The sequence below is a fragment of the Elephantulus edwardii genome, unplaced genomic scaffold (assembly GCF_000299155.1).
Source record: "Elephantulus edwardii isolate Elephantulus edwardi_28Jun2011 unplaced genomic scaffold, EleEdw1.0 scaffold00132, whole genome shotgun sequence".
Lineage (NCBI taxonomy): Eukaryota > Metazoa > Chordata > Mammalia > Macroscelidea > Macroscelididae > Elephantulus > Elephantulus edwardii.
Genome location: NW_006399882.1, coordinates 9,411,605 through 9,425,131, shown reverse-complemented (window position 1 = coordinate 9,425,131; position 13,527 = coordinate 9,411,605). Strand labels below are relative to the sequence as shown.

The 13,527-nt window shown below is 50.6% G+C and overlaps 1 protein-coding gene across 1 annotated transcript; it reads left to right on the top strand.

Moving 5' to 3' along the window:
• The first annotated feature begins 6,009 nt into the window (after positions 1-6,009).
• On the top strand, positions 6,010-13,527 carry PRSS27 (protease, serine 27). Its single transcript, XM_006893892.1, is given in 6 exon segments — positions 6,010-6,133; positions 10,421-10,583; positions 11,421-11,692; positions 12,240-12,409; positions 13,230-13,448; positions 13,450-13,527. Coding segments are annotated over 6 exon segments (1,026 nt in total).

Below are 13,527 nucleotides of genomic sequence, written 5' to 3'. Positions count from 1 at the left end.
GCATTTATTTAATTATGGAGGCTCAACACTTCCCGGCAAGTCTATTAGCCATATTGGTTTCCTCTTTGGCTACTGATCTGTTTGTGTCCTTCCTTCATTAATCTTGAAGGTCTCCTTTGCTTTTCTGGTCAATTTTTCCAGCACCTCACATAGTTGTGCCAATATTTTGCCCTATTTCCTGCAAAGATGTTAAATTCCATTTGTGTTATTTTGTCAACAATTACGGTGATTTTTTGTAAATTTGTAAACCACAAGTTTTTCCTTAGTGATGTCTTCAATTACTTCTAACTTGGAGCATTTCCCCCCCTTTCCAGACAGTTAAACAGTTGTTTCTATTTTCTAGGAAGAAGAGATATTTGGGAAAAGTTGTCAAGTCTGTGTACTTCACTGGCTTCAAAGCTCTTCCACACCTGTTTGGTAGAGGAATGGATTTAGCTTTCTGCTCAAACCTCACTCCCAACCCATTTTCAGCCTCACTTTCTGAACCTGTTTCAGTTTCCCATGCTTCTAGAACACCCATGTGTATTGTCCCAGTCACCTAGTGCTGCCTTCACAGAAACACATATCCACAGTCTGTTACCTAGTGCTATTAAACGGAGGTATCTCAAGTTTACCTTCTCAATTACCTACCACCGCTACAACAGAGCTGCCACAGTGAAGGACTTGAACAGAAATTTTTTTTTACAGAATCTTTTTTTTGGGGGGAGGATTTCCATTCATCCATTGTTGCACTTTTCTCCCCTCCCAACCCTCCCCACTAGTACACTAACCTCTTGGAAAAGTAAAATTTTTTTCATTGTTTTACAATCCCTCCCCCAGGTCCACTCCACTATGCAGCCTTCGCTCTGGACTCCTGTCATGACAAAAATACCTAATCACATATCCCTTTTAAACAGTTTTCTCCCTCATCTGTTTCACTGCAGTATACATTATTGAACCCATCATTCTCAGTCTCCCCCCAACCCCGATGTCAGTCCTGTTTTACAACAATGGCACCATGCAGTATTTGTCCTTTTGTGACTGAGATATTTCATTTAGCATCATGTCCTCCAGGGTCACCCATTTTGAATAATATTGCATGAGTTCCTTGTTTAGAAGTTTATTCTTAAGGTTGTTGTTACACGCTGCTGAGTTGAAACCAACTCCTACTTGACCCTCCTCTGCAGGTTCGCAGAGGCTGTCAATCACATGGGAAGAGATGCCTTGCTTTCTCCCACATTTAGGAGGCTTGTTTTTAGTGCCTTTTCATCAACTGCAACTCACACGACCCTCTTAACCTGAACCTTGCCTCACCCTATGCCACATTCATCACATCCTGACACACGTGAGCACACACAGCAGGCACTGTGTCAATCCATCCCCTTGAGGGTTTTCCTCTCTTTCAGTGACCTTTCCAAGCATGAGGTCTTATTCCAAGGACTGGTCTTCCTGATTCAAAGCACCAGCTCTGGGGGAAGATTTTTCTCTGTCCTTTTTGATAGAAGGTCCTTGTCTCATCAACTTTTGCTTCTATGTTCATTAGAGAACATCTTTATGTGTCTTGACATCTAACTTCATCTCTGCTTCTCTCTCTTGCTTGTTTAATCTATTTTATATCTCAAAAAAGATTTAAGACATTCTCGAAAATAATCATGTCTCATCAACATAACAAAAATCATCAATTCCTGACCAGGATTATAACCACAGGCAGACTGTTGTTACAAACCGTCCAACAAGTTCCAACTCCAGTGATCTTACATACAACAGGACTCCCTCCACTCCCCTGCTCCTGTGACAGCTTATTAAAACTGTTACGGGTGGACCCATTATTGCAGCTGCTCAATACACTGAGGGTCTTCCTCTTTTTCAGTGACTCTCTTATTTCACCAAGCATGCTACCTTTCCTCAAGAATTGTCCCCACCTGACTTGTGCAGTGTTGAGCTTCTAACTGAAAAGTCAACTGTTCAAAACCACCATCTTGGTGGGAGAAAGATGAGGCAGTCTGCTCCTGGTATGATTTCTCAGCCTGGAAAATCCAAAGGAATCAACTTGATGACAGAGGGTTAACCACAGTTTAGAATTTACAGTACATATTTTAGGGGGATACAAGTCAATCCACAACAGGTCCACATCTTGACTTCAATTGCTTGCTGGGCTTTAAGGAAAAAAGGAACAAAGGAAAGCACCCAAAATTTAACAGTTGGCCTTAAAGGGTCTCTACACATCCCATCTGCAATGAGCTCAAATGAATCCAGGAACCTAGATAATTGGGGTCCCAGAGATACTTTTGAAACGCTTCACACTGTCTATGACTTTATTATTATTAATTTTAATGAAAATTTATAGACTTTGGATTTCCATTCATTTATTGTTGCACTTTTCTCCCTGCCCACCCCTCTCCCCCAGTTCCCTCTTCTCTTTAAAAAGTAAAAGAAAAATTCTTTCATTGCTATACAATCCCTCCCCCAAATCCACTCCACTATGCAGCCTTTGTTCTGGACTCCTGTCATGACAATAATACCTAATCATGTATCGCTTTTAAACAGTTCTCTCCCTCATCTGTTTCAACGCAGTACACATAATTTTCTTTTCTTACTTTATTCCCTGCCATCTCTTCCTCCAAGCAGTAATCTGTGTATTTTGTTCACAATATCATCCTCTTCCTGGACTTGTACATACCTGTTGAACAAATGAGTGAATCTCTGAGTGAATGAACGCAGAGTCCTATGTCCTCCCTTGGTATATTCAATATTGAGTCTATAATGGACTGCTAGATGGAACAAATTTGTCCTCGAAGAAATACATTCAGAGTGAGGATGGTGAAATTTTGTCTCACACAGCTTGGACATCAGGAGTGCTAAGCAGGCCCTGGAGAAGGACATTATGCTTGATAAAGTAGAGTCAGCACAAAAGAGGAAGACCCCAGTGAGATGGAATGGCATACTGGCTCAACAATAGACTCCAACGCAGCTTCCACTGTGAGAACGGAGGAGTGCCAGGCCACGTGTGTTGACTGGGAACCATTTTTAAGGAAGCTAACAAGGCCCTCTATAAGGTGACTGGGATAATCGGGATGGGAGGTCAGAGACAGTGCAATTGGCACAGGACAGAGTTTAGAGCTGTCGTACATAGGGTCACTATGAATCGCAAGCGACACGAGGGCACATAACAACAAGAAGCCCCATTACGCCCAGCTCTCTCCTTCCCTCCAACCACTCAGACAGAGGTAGCTCAGCCACTATCTGGAACTCCAGGATAAAAAGCACGATAGATGCAGGGTAAGAGGACGCACAGGAGTTGAGAGATGGCCAGCACCTCGGCTGCAGTCTTAAATTGCCGCTGGGAGAGAGCTCTTATAGATGTCCTGGTGGCATAGTGAGTAAAGTGCTGGCTGTTAGCCAAAAGGTCGGTGGTTTGAATCCACTGATGCTCCTGTAAAGCCTTATAGCGCAGTTCTACTCTGTCCTGTAGGGTCACCAAGAGTGTAGTCGACTCGAGGCAGCAGGATTAGGGGAGAGTGGAGTAAGACATGTGAGCCCTGGACAGGGAGGTCCTTTCCCTCCGGCTTCCACTGACCCCTCGCACTCCACCCGCCAGTCCTGTGTGGCTTGAGGGCAGGCAGCACGGCGCAGCCCGGGAAATCAGGCCAGGAGTGGGAGACGGGGGCAGAGTATGGGGATCTGCGGAATTCCACACCCTCCATGACCGGGCACGCTAGCGTGCGCGCGCCCACGATGCAGCGGGGGAAAAAGGGTGGGTCTGCATTGCTCGCAGCGCCCCTTGACCAGCAGCTGCATGCACAGTGGAAAACCTGCGGCCGGCAGGAGGGGCCACGAACCCCGACCTCGACCCCGACGTCACCTCGTGCCCTAAATAACTTCCTCCCGCACACACTTCCGCGCGCCCAGGCCACCTGGCCGCACCCGGACAATGACGCCTGCAACGGTCAGAGCGGCCAGCCTTCCCAGAACCCGCTTCCGCCCCGCCCGCTTCCCCGGTTCCGGGATGCCCCCCTCCTGGCCTGGGTGGGCCCCCTGGTGCGCCTGCGCGCCAGCTGCTGCCCTCTAGGCTCCACGACGCCCCCTGCCCAGTGGGCCCCCCTGATGCGCCTGCGTGCTGAATGCTGGCTTCTGCCCTATAGGCTCGGCGACACACACCACCCACCAATACGCAAGGCCTGGCTCAGCCCCCTAGTGCGCCTGCGCCTGAGCCCTGAGCGCTGAGCACCGGCTTCTGCCCTCCCAGCTCCGCAACGCCCCGCCCGGCCTGACTTGGCCTGCACCTCACTTCCACAGTTCTTTTGTTTTCTTTCCTAAGTTTTGTTGTTGTTATTGTTATTGTTGTTGTTAACATACACAGCAAAACATATGAGAAGCAGGTTTAGTGGTAGAATTCTGGCTTTCCACGCAGGAAACAAACTTGAATTTCCCGCCAATGCACCTGGCGCGCTGCGCTGCTCATCTGTCAGTGCAATCCTGAGTGTTGCTCTGTCGCCGAACAGGTGTCCATGGCGTTTCCAAATCTAAAATAGACTCGGAGGAATGGCCAGGTAATCAATTTTAAAAATCAGCGCTCTCTCCGTGCCCCCTACAAACCTTTTTTTGCGGAGGTCTAATCCACAAACAGTCCCTTGTTCACGAGGTCACCAGGAGTGAGAGTGGAATCAGGAAAACAACCCAGTTCTGCAGCTTCTCTATGCCCGACTGAAGAAAATTGATGTCATCCTTTTAATTGTGCTACCAATCTCACCCTCCTTTTCCAATGATTCTTCCCTCTTTAACATCAACTCACTGCCCTCCCATCCAATCTTGCTAACTGCCCTTGTCAATTAGATGCCATATTTTAAAAACCCAAGACCAAACCTATTGCCATCTAGTTGATTCTGATTCATAATGACCTAAAGGCATAGACTTGCAACCACAGGTTTTCAAGGTTGGGCACTTTTCACAAGGAGTGAGCTGGTGGGTTGGAGGTCTTCCTCTTTCCCACTGACCCTCCATCTTCCCAAGCGTGATGTCTTTCTCCAAGGAATAGCCTCTCCTAGCAACATGCCCAAAATATGAGACAATTCTTCACCATCTTTGCCTCCAAAGAGCTGTCTGGATATTCTTTTTCCAAGACATAGCTGTTTGTTCTTTTGGCCATCCATGGAAAATACAACACTCTTCTCCAACACCACAGCTCATTGATGGTTCTTCAAAGAATTTATTGCTCAGCCCTACCACTGTCAAGTCAGTTCTGACTTGTGGCAGCCCTATACTGGGTTTTCTAGTCTATGAATCTTGGTGAAAGGAGACCACTCATCTTCCTCCTGTGGAGAGGCTGGTGGCTTTGAATGCCTGACTTCTTAGTTAAGAGTCAACATGTGACACACTGTGCCACCAAAACTCCTATGATACTCAAAGCAGACCTGTTTTACTAGACAAGCTAAACTACTGCTTGCTTTTTAGATGACTTCAGGGTACGTTTTTTATTAAGGGTTTAAAGATGGTCTTGGGGTCAGTAGTTTCCGATGTTCATTCACCTTCCATGGCTCCAGACAGTCTGGATTCATTCTACGAAAATCTGAGATTCTGTTCTGCATCCTCCCTCTTTTGATCAGGATTCTGGTAAAAAATCATCAATGAAAATGTCTGGAATGGTGGCCTCCCTGTCTCTTCTTTCTCCACAATCACAAGCCACCTCGATGCTCTACCTCTGCCCTGCCAGTGGGTCACCTGAGCTCGGCCTTCCACTGACACTTGCTCTTCCAATGCTCAGTAAATGATGAATCAAGTGGGAAGGGTCCCTGATGTGGTTGGTCCAGGAGGCCCTGACGTGTCCTGGTGGTCAGTTCTTGGAAGCTGAAGACAGTAGCATCCAGAAGATGCAGCACATGCACACTCCAGGGCCTCAAAGGGTTCAGGGGGTTCAGGACCAGGTCACGGGAGCCAGGGCTCAGGCACCTCCTTCAGCTGGGCCAGCTGGGCTGACAGGTTGAGTGGCATAGCTGAGCTCACACTCACCACAGCTTGTATAAAACCCCCTTCATGGAGCCTTGCAGCCAGCTCATGCTCCCCAGCCACTGGCCCGCTGTCCTGACCTGCACGCCTACCAGAGCCAAGAACATGAGGACTCCGCCTGTGGCTCTGCTCCTCCTGCTTCTCTGCCTGGGTAAGTCCCGGTGCTATCTCCCTGGTGTCCTCTGGCCACCCTCCCTTTCTTCTCCCCAGTAGAAGTGCCTGAGATGGCAAGAAGGGAGAGCCAGGCTGCAGAGGAGGCTTGGGCTTCCCACACCCCCCCCCCCCACATCCTGAAGCTCAGGGCATCTCCTGCTTCCTTGCTTTCCTTCTCTATTTCTCCAAAACTCCTCCTCTCTCAGGTGCTCTGATCACTTGGTCATGATATGAACTCAAGTCCCTGGACCCTGTCATTTGGAGTGGGGGACATGGCCCGGCTGGGGTCACTTGCTGATTATCAAAGTCCCAGGGGGCTGGTCAAGACGGCTCAGCAGAGAGAAGTACAGACACAGACTGCAGAGCCCCCCACCCCCACCCCGAGAGGAACAGAGAGGCAACTGCAGCAAGGCCCCGTTGTCCCCTCTTGGGGAACAGGGTCAGAGTCAGCAAGTGCCTTTCCTGAGGGTGGGCCACTCTGTAGAGAAACTCTCCCACATTCCTGGGCCAGCCTGGCCAGCCTGGCCACCAGCACACTTCCCTGTCCTCAAGTCACCTCTGCCAGGCTCCAGGCTTCCTCGTTCCCGTGGAAGGAGAGCGCTGGGTGGCACCTGCCTGGGTGCTCCCTGGCTCTGCCCCTCTTGACATGGGAACAACAACATGCTGGATCCAGTCTGGTTCCACCAGGTGTATATCTCTAAAGGTTCCGGCGGGGCTGGCCAAGCCAGGTCACTGAGAGAGAGAAGGCTCCAATGCCACCGCACCCCAACCCACTGCTGGCCAACGCCCCTACACGTCTCTGACTCCTTTGCTGGAGACCCAGGTCCCTCCTGTCCCCCTTGTCCAGCCACATCCCAGCCAAGGCAACAGCCCTGACATGCTGACTGTCCCATCTGCGCCCACCCCCACTCTGTCCACAACGCCAGTCCTCCCTGGTCACCCTGGCCTCTATAGCTACTCCTGCCTCCTGAGTGACCCTTTAGCTCAGCTCAGACCTCAAGTTCTGCTGTGTCTCCACAGACCACTGAGCCTGTGGGGGGAGAGGAGGTCAGAGGGGGCTTTCAGCTCTAAGCTGAAGTGGGCAGACAAGAGGGAGGGAAATTGCTCAGATGGGCAGAAAGGCTTCCTGGAGGAGGTGAAGGGCGTTTCATTAAGCTTTGGTCAGAAAAATAGGATTTGGCCTTGTAGATCTTTGGAGAGGGTTATGCAGGCAAGGATGTTGTCCTAGCCAACTCACAGAACTGGAGAGCTCAGCTGAGAGGCAACAACAGATGAAGGGGTGGCCTAAGCTGAAGGAGCCTCAGAAAAAGCCTTGGCCTTCGGGGTTCAGACTTGATTCTGGGAGTGAGTGAGGACAGTTCAGGATGATCTGCTACCTCAAGCAAGACTAATTCAGAGGAGACTCTTGCTAAGTTTCAGAAAGAGATAAAGCCCTTAAAATGCCTTAGTGACGCCAAGGGAGCTCTGGTGGCCTAGTGGTAAATTGCTGCAATCCCAAATTCAAATTCAAATTCACCAACTTCTCCCTATGTGAGAAGGATGGGTAATCTCCTGTGTGATTTGCTGGAATCCAAGCATCTTTGCATAGGCAGGAAGAGCCAGGGAATGTCAGGAATCACCCAATCCACAGCTGCTCAGTCAACTCCAATTTACAGAAGGCAGAGCAGAACTGCCTTGCAGAGTTTGCCTCACAGGGTTTCAGTCAGTTTCGACCTACGGTGACCCTGAAGCGCAGAGCAGAACAACCTCGCAGGCTTCCAAGGCTGTAATTCTCTGTGGGAGTAGATGGGTTTGACTTTCTCCCCAGGAGCTTCAGTGGTTAGCAGTGCAGGAGTTAGTACCGGCAGCTAATTAATCCTATACTACAGCATGGGGTTCTGATGGGAATAACCCCCAGAGCTACTTGCCTTTTTGTCAAACGGTTGAAAGAGCAGGCTGCCCAGGGTGACTTCAAGCGCCACCTATCTTAGTTCTCTAGTATTACTGTGACAAGGAGGTCTTTAATGGAGTTCAATCAGTTCACTCACTGAAGTCTAAATTCAGGGCACCCGCGCTAAGGGACGGCTTCTTCTCTCTGTTGGCTCTGGGAGATCTTTGTCTCCTTTCAGCATCTGTGGGTTTGCTGTTACTTGGAGACATCCACATGTCTTGACATCATCATGACTACATCTGGGAGGGTCTCAGCACTGGAACCCTGGTCCAGAGTACATGTCCCACTCCCAGCTCTTCTGTCTTGGTGGTGGTATCTTCCTTCTCTGCTCACTTTTCTCTCCTTTAACATCTTAAGATAAAAGGTGAATCAGGCAACACTTCTTCCTGAATCCCAGCCTTGACCTGAGGAAGGACATTACAGCCCACCCTAAACCCCTTACGGCTGATTGACTGACCACTATGTAACCATCAAATGTCTTCAATACACAACTGCTAAGCCAAGCTGTAAGTCCAATTTGTTGCCACCAAGCAGACACAGATTATTTTGAGGGGGAGGGGAATGCAATTCAGTTTATGATACCATCTTCTGCTTGGCACCCTTACTTTGGAAGGCACCCAGTCCCTGCCCTTGTCCAGTGTCCATCTCCTGTCTTGCCCCAGCTGTCACAGCTGCCCCCCATCTTTCTCACTGCTGCTTCACCTCATGGCTCCCTTCCTCTAACCCTGGCATTTCATCTCTCCACCACTGTCCTAGGAGATGGATCACTAGTACTGGGAGCCTATCAGGAAGAAACAGGGTTCTGCAAAAACCGTTGGGGTCTCCTGACCCCTCAGAGAGGTGTGGCTGCAACAGCTGCTTCCTGTCCGCAAGGCCTCTCTGACTGGCTTTCTTTTCCAATCAAAGAACACAGACATGGCCCCCATTCAGGGGCCTGGAAGGAACTGAGTGGGCATCAATGGAAGTTCTGGACTGAGGTGGGCAGGGGATACTCAAGACCCACTCCAACTCTGTCCATCTCTGTCCCAGTGGACTGGACATTCAGGCAGTGGATGGAGGGGCCTGTCTAGTGGAATGCCTCTGGGTAGTATGAATAGTCTGCCCTGGCTGAGGTCTGAGCCAGGTGACAGGCCCTGATCCAGTGTTCGAAGTACAGACACCATTTCTGGTTCTTCCATCATAGCCTCTCTGCCTTCTGCCTTGTCCCTGACTCTTCCTGAGTAGGCAGGAGCAGGGGCACCATGATCACCAGGGCATGTGAGAGGGGTCAGCACTGAAGAACACCTTACTGGAGGAGGTATATGATGACTTCTGGGTGAAAGAGAACTGTGGGTTTAGGACCATGCAGAAACCCAAAAACATGCCCACTGCTGTAGTGTCGATTCCACTGAGACTCATGGTGGCCATGCAGGACAGAGTCCAGCTGCCCCAAGGGTCTCTCCAAGGAGGTAAACTTTTTAAAAAGCAGACCGCCTAGATTTTTCTTCCAGCATAGCTGGTGGGTTTGAACCTCTGACTTTGCAGTTAGCAATGTGCTTTAACAGTGACTGCACCAGCAGCACCCCTCCTCCCACCAGGGGACATGTTCTCAGCGCTGGCTCTGAGCTGTTCTTGGCAGCAGAGGTCAGAGCTCTGCCTCAGGCCATCCAAATAAGTAAGAATGGGATGAGAGGGGCTGCCATCCCCTAACTGGCTTCTGTGTGGCAAAGAGCCAGACTAGCCTGGTAGACAAGCTCTGGCAACAAGCTGGGACCTGGGAACATGCCAGAGAGCTAGACCTGGGACTGAATGGACCTTGCTATGAGGTGGCTGGTTGGGAGGGGAGTAGCCAAGCTGGTCAAAGGAGTAGGCTCTGGCTCTGCAACGTGGCTAATCATTCCTTTATCTATATTATTATTATTAATTATTATTATTATTAACATCATTATTATGATCATCATTATTATTATTTCTTCCAGGGACTCAGAGGACCAAGGCATCAAGAGGTAAGCATGCAAAACTCCCCTGGGGTGGTAGGTGGGGAAGAGGGGGGATGGGATTAGGTGTGGGCACAGGCCAGTTTGTCTGTGAACTGCGCTGTAGGTTAGGAAGGATCCACGGAGGTCTTCTGACTCTGGTAGCAGAGGGAAGCCACCATCTCTACTCTCAGTACTCACATGTGCACAAATTCACTCACAGCTCTACACGTGAGCACATACATAAATACATATACTCACACACATGCATATGAACAAAGGCACACACATATGCACCCTCACACATGTGCATCTGCATGCATATAAGCTGGGAGCTGTGGGGGAAGGGTTTAAAGATGGGAGTATCGGAATAAGTGGAGCTGTCAGTGTGTCCCCCCAGCCTGCGGCCGCCCACGAATGCTCAACCGGATGGTGGGCGGGGAGGACGCGCAGGAGCGCGAGTGGCCGTGGCAGGTCAGCATCCAGCGGAACGGAAGCCACTTCTGCGGGGGCAGCCTCATCAGCGCGCGCTGGGTGCTCACGGCCGCACATTGCTTCTCCAAGTGAGTCGGTCAGCACCGCGGACAGCGCCCTGTGCCCCGCCCCTCCCTGGCAAAATGCCCCAGACCCTGTCCAGTGCAGTGAAAGCCTCATGGAGCCTTCATCCGCCTTTCTGGCAAGCAGCTCTTTGAAGGCCAGTGCTAGGGGGTCCCAGCCCAGAGTCAGCTTGGGTAACTCCACTCCCCCACTGCTGGTCACCTGGGGCAATGTCTCCGAAAAGTCCCCAAGAGGGAGACTTCTACGAGGCCTCTACTTGACCTATCTCCACACTCCCTAACATTTCAAATTCAGTATTTTTCCTTTTTGTTTGAGACACAGGTTATGTTTGAGCCCAAATCCTGGGGACACATCCCTCTCTTTCCCACCTCATTTAAATTCAGCTCTGTGATTCCTGAGCAAAGGATGGGGGTACCCTATCTGACTTTAGACTCCACACTCTGGGTTTGCGGGGTTTCAAGCCCACATCATAACCCAAGAGCCTCAGGCTCAGGGACAGCAAGTTGGACTGTTCCCAGGTCGCTTAGCTCAGTTTACCCATGAGCACAGCTGGAGTGGTGACCTGGAGCTGGGGCATGAGCCAGACCACGTCCTTCAACCCTCCAAGTGGGTGATTCTTTCTATCCCCCTTCGAAAGACAAGGAAACTGAGTCACGCAGAGCACGCAGGTTACATGCAGCTGGAGGTTAAGGCAGCCCCACATTACAGTGTCCACAGCTCCTCATTGCTGCAAAGAGTTGCCCTTGGCCCTCCCCATCGCCTTTCTGCATATGACATCTCTGACCTCCTCTCCCAGGTCCCCAAAAGGGCTGCCTCACCAACTCTCTGCTCTGTCCCACCAGTACCTCAGAAATGTCCCTGTACCGTGTCCTGCTGGGGGCTCTGCAGCTGGTGAATCCAGGGCCACATGCTGTATATGCCCAGGTGAAGCACGTAGAGAGTAACCCTCTATATCAGGGCATGGCCTCCAGCGCTGACGTGGCCTTGGTGGAAATGCAGGAGCCAGTGACCTTCACCAACCACATCCTCCCTGTATGCATGCCTGACCCCTCTGTCATCTTCAAGGCCGGCATGAACTGCTCAGTGACTGGTTGGGGCAGTCCCAGCGAGCAAGGTACTAAAGCAGGGCCAGGAGTGAAATGCTTAGGAAAAGTCATAGGCAGCTTGGGAATCACTCTGAACCAATGTTGGGTGTGTGTGTGTGTGTGTGTGTGTGTGTGTGTGTGTGTGTGTGTGTTTTCTTCTGCTGATATGATGATCTCAACTGAAATGGGTGAACTGATGGGAAAGGGGCTGCTGGTCCAAAAGTAGGAGCCATGAAGGGAAGAAAGGGAGGAGAAAGAAAAAGCCTAGGTTTAGTGGTGAGGAGTTGCACTGCCAACCCAAAGGCATGTGGTTCAAATCCACCAGATGCTCCACGGGAGAAAGATGGACAATCTCCTGTGCGATATACAACAGCTTCTAAAAAACCCCTGGAGGGTCAGATATGAGTCAGTTCTGACTCAAGGTACAGAAAGCAACAACAGTATCAGAAAGGAGACAGAGCTTGGTCTTGAAGCCCTGAGCTAGAGGAGGTCAAAAGCCAACCAACAGGTGGGGAGTGTCAGGGGAGGGTCCTACACTGGACTGTCTTCTCAGCGACAGTAATCCCCTCTCCCCAGACCGCTTGCCCAACCCGAGAATACTACAGAAGTTGGCTGTCCCCATCATCGACACACCGAGGTGCAACCGACTCTACAGCAAAGACACAGACTCAGAATTCCAGCCCCAAACCATCAAGGATGACATGCTGTGTGCTGGCTTCGCCGAGGGCAAGAAGGATGCCTGCAAGGTGGGCGCTGGGCATCGGAGGGGCTCAGCCTGCCTGCTTGCCAGGTCCAGCTGGTTGAGGTGCCACTTTAAAGGGACTTCTCAGACCCATTTGTGCGTGAACATCTGTTTATATTGCAGTGTGGCTTGGGTGAAAGTCTAAACAGCAAATCATTTTCTTATTTCATTAATTTGGTTGCAATCCCTCAATGTAGCAACTCTTCGAGGGTACCCCATTTCTATTTATCTTTTCCTTCCCCTTCTGAGCTTTATTTTTTGGCAACAGCTGCCCTTTCAGTCTTGTAACGTTGATTGTACTGAATGTGTTTTTCTGCTATTACTTTCACTTTATAGTTTGTAAGAGTTTGGGAATTAGGTGATCTCCAGGGAGCAAGTTCAGGTCCAGATTTTAAGGGTGTTGACTGAAAAAAAGCAGATTAAAAAAAAAAAGAAGAAGAAAAGCAGCAGCAGATTCCTAGACCCACTACAGGAGAGCCAGAGGCAATGTGTCTAGAGAAGTGCCCAGGGGCCTGCATTTTTAACACACACAGATGAGTCGGGCAGGATGCTTCAGAAACAGGTGCCCTAGGCGAGAGGGAAGGACTGACAAGGGGTGGGGACTGGACAGGAGTGGACTTCAGAGGGAAAGAGACATACCAAGGAGAAGACAAGGTACAGAGGACGGAAGCACAGCGAGTCTGGGTGTGTGTTCGGTGTGTATGCACACACATGCATGGATATGTGAGTGGGCGCGCGCGCATGCTGCTACACAAGTGTGCACCTACAGGGGCTGCCTCTCAGGTCCCCTTGGATACTAACTGTGGCTGCTTCTTCCCTCGCAGGGAGACTCGGGGGGCCCTTTGGTGTGCCTCGTAGACCACTTGTGGATACAGGCAGGAGTGATCAGCTGGGGTGAAGGCTGTGCCCGTCGGAACCGTCCTGGCGTCTACATCCGGGTCACTGCCCACTACGACTGGATCCACCGCATCATCCCGGAGCTGCAGTTCCAAGCTGTAGGCACCAGAGGGAGCCAGAAGCGAGGCCCGCAGGGCCGCCAGCCGCCGAGGGGACAGCGCGGCGCAGGGGCTGGGCGCGCACGCGGGCCTCGTGGGCCTCGTCGCCCTACTTGGAGCGCTCTGA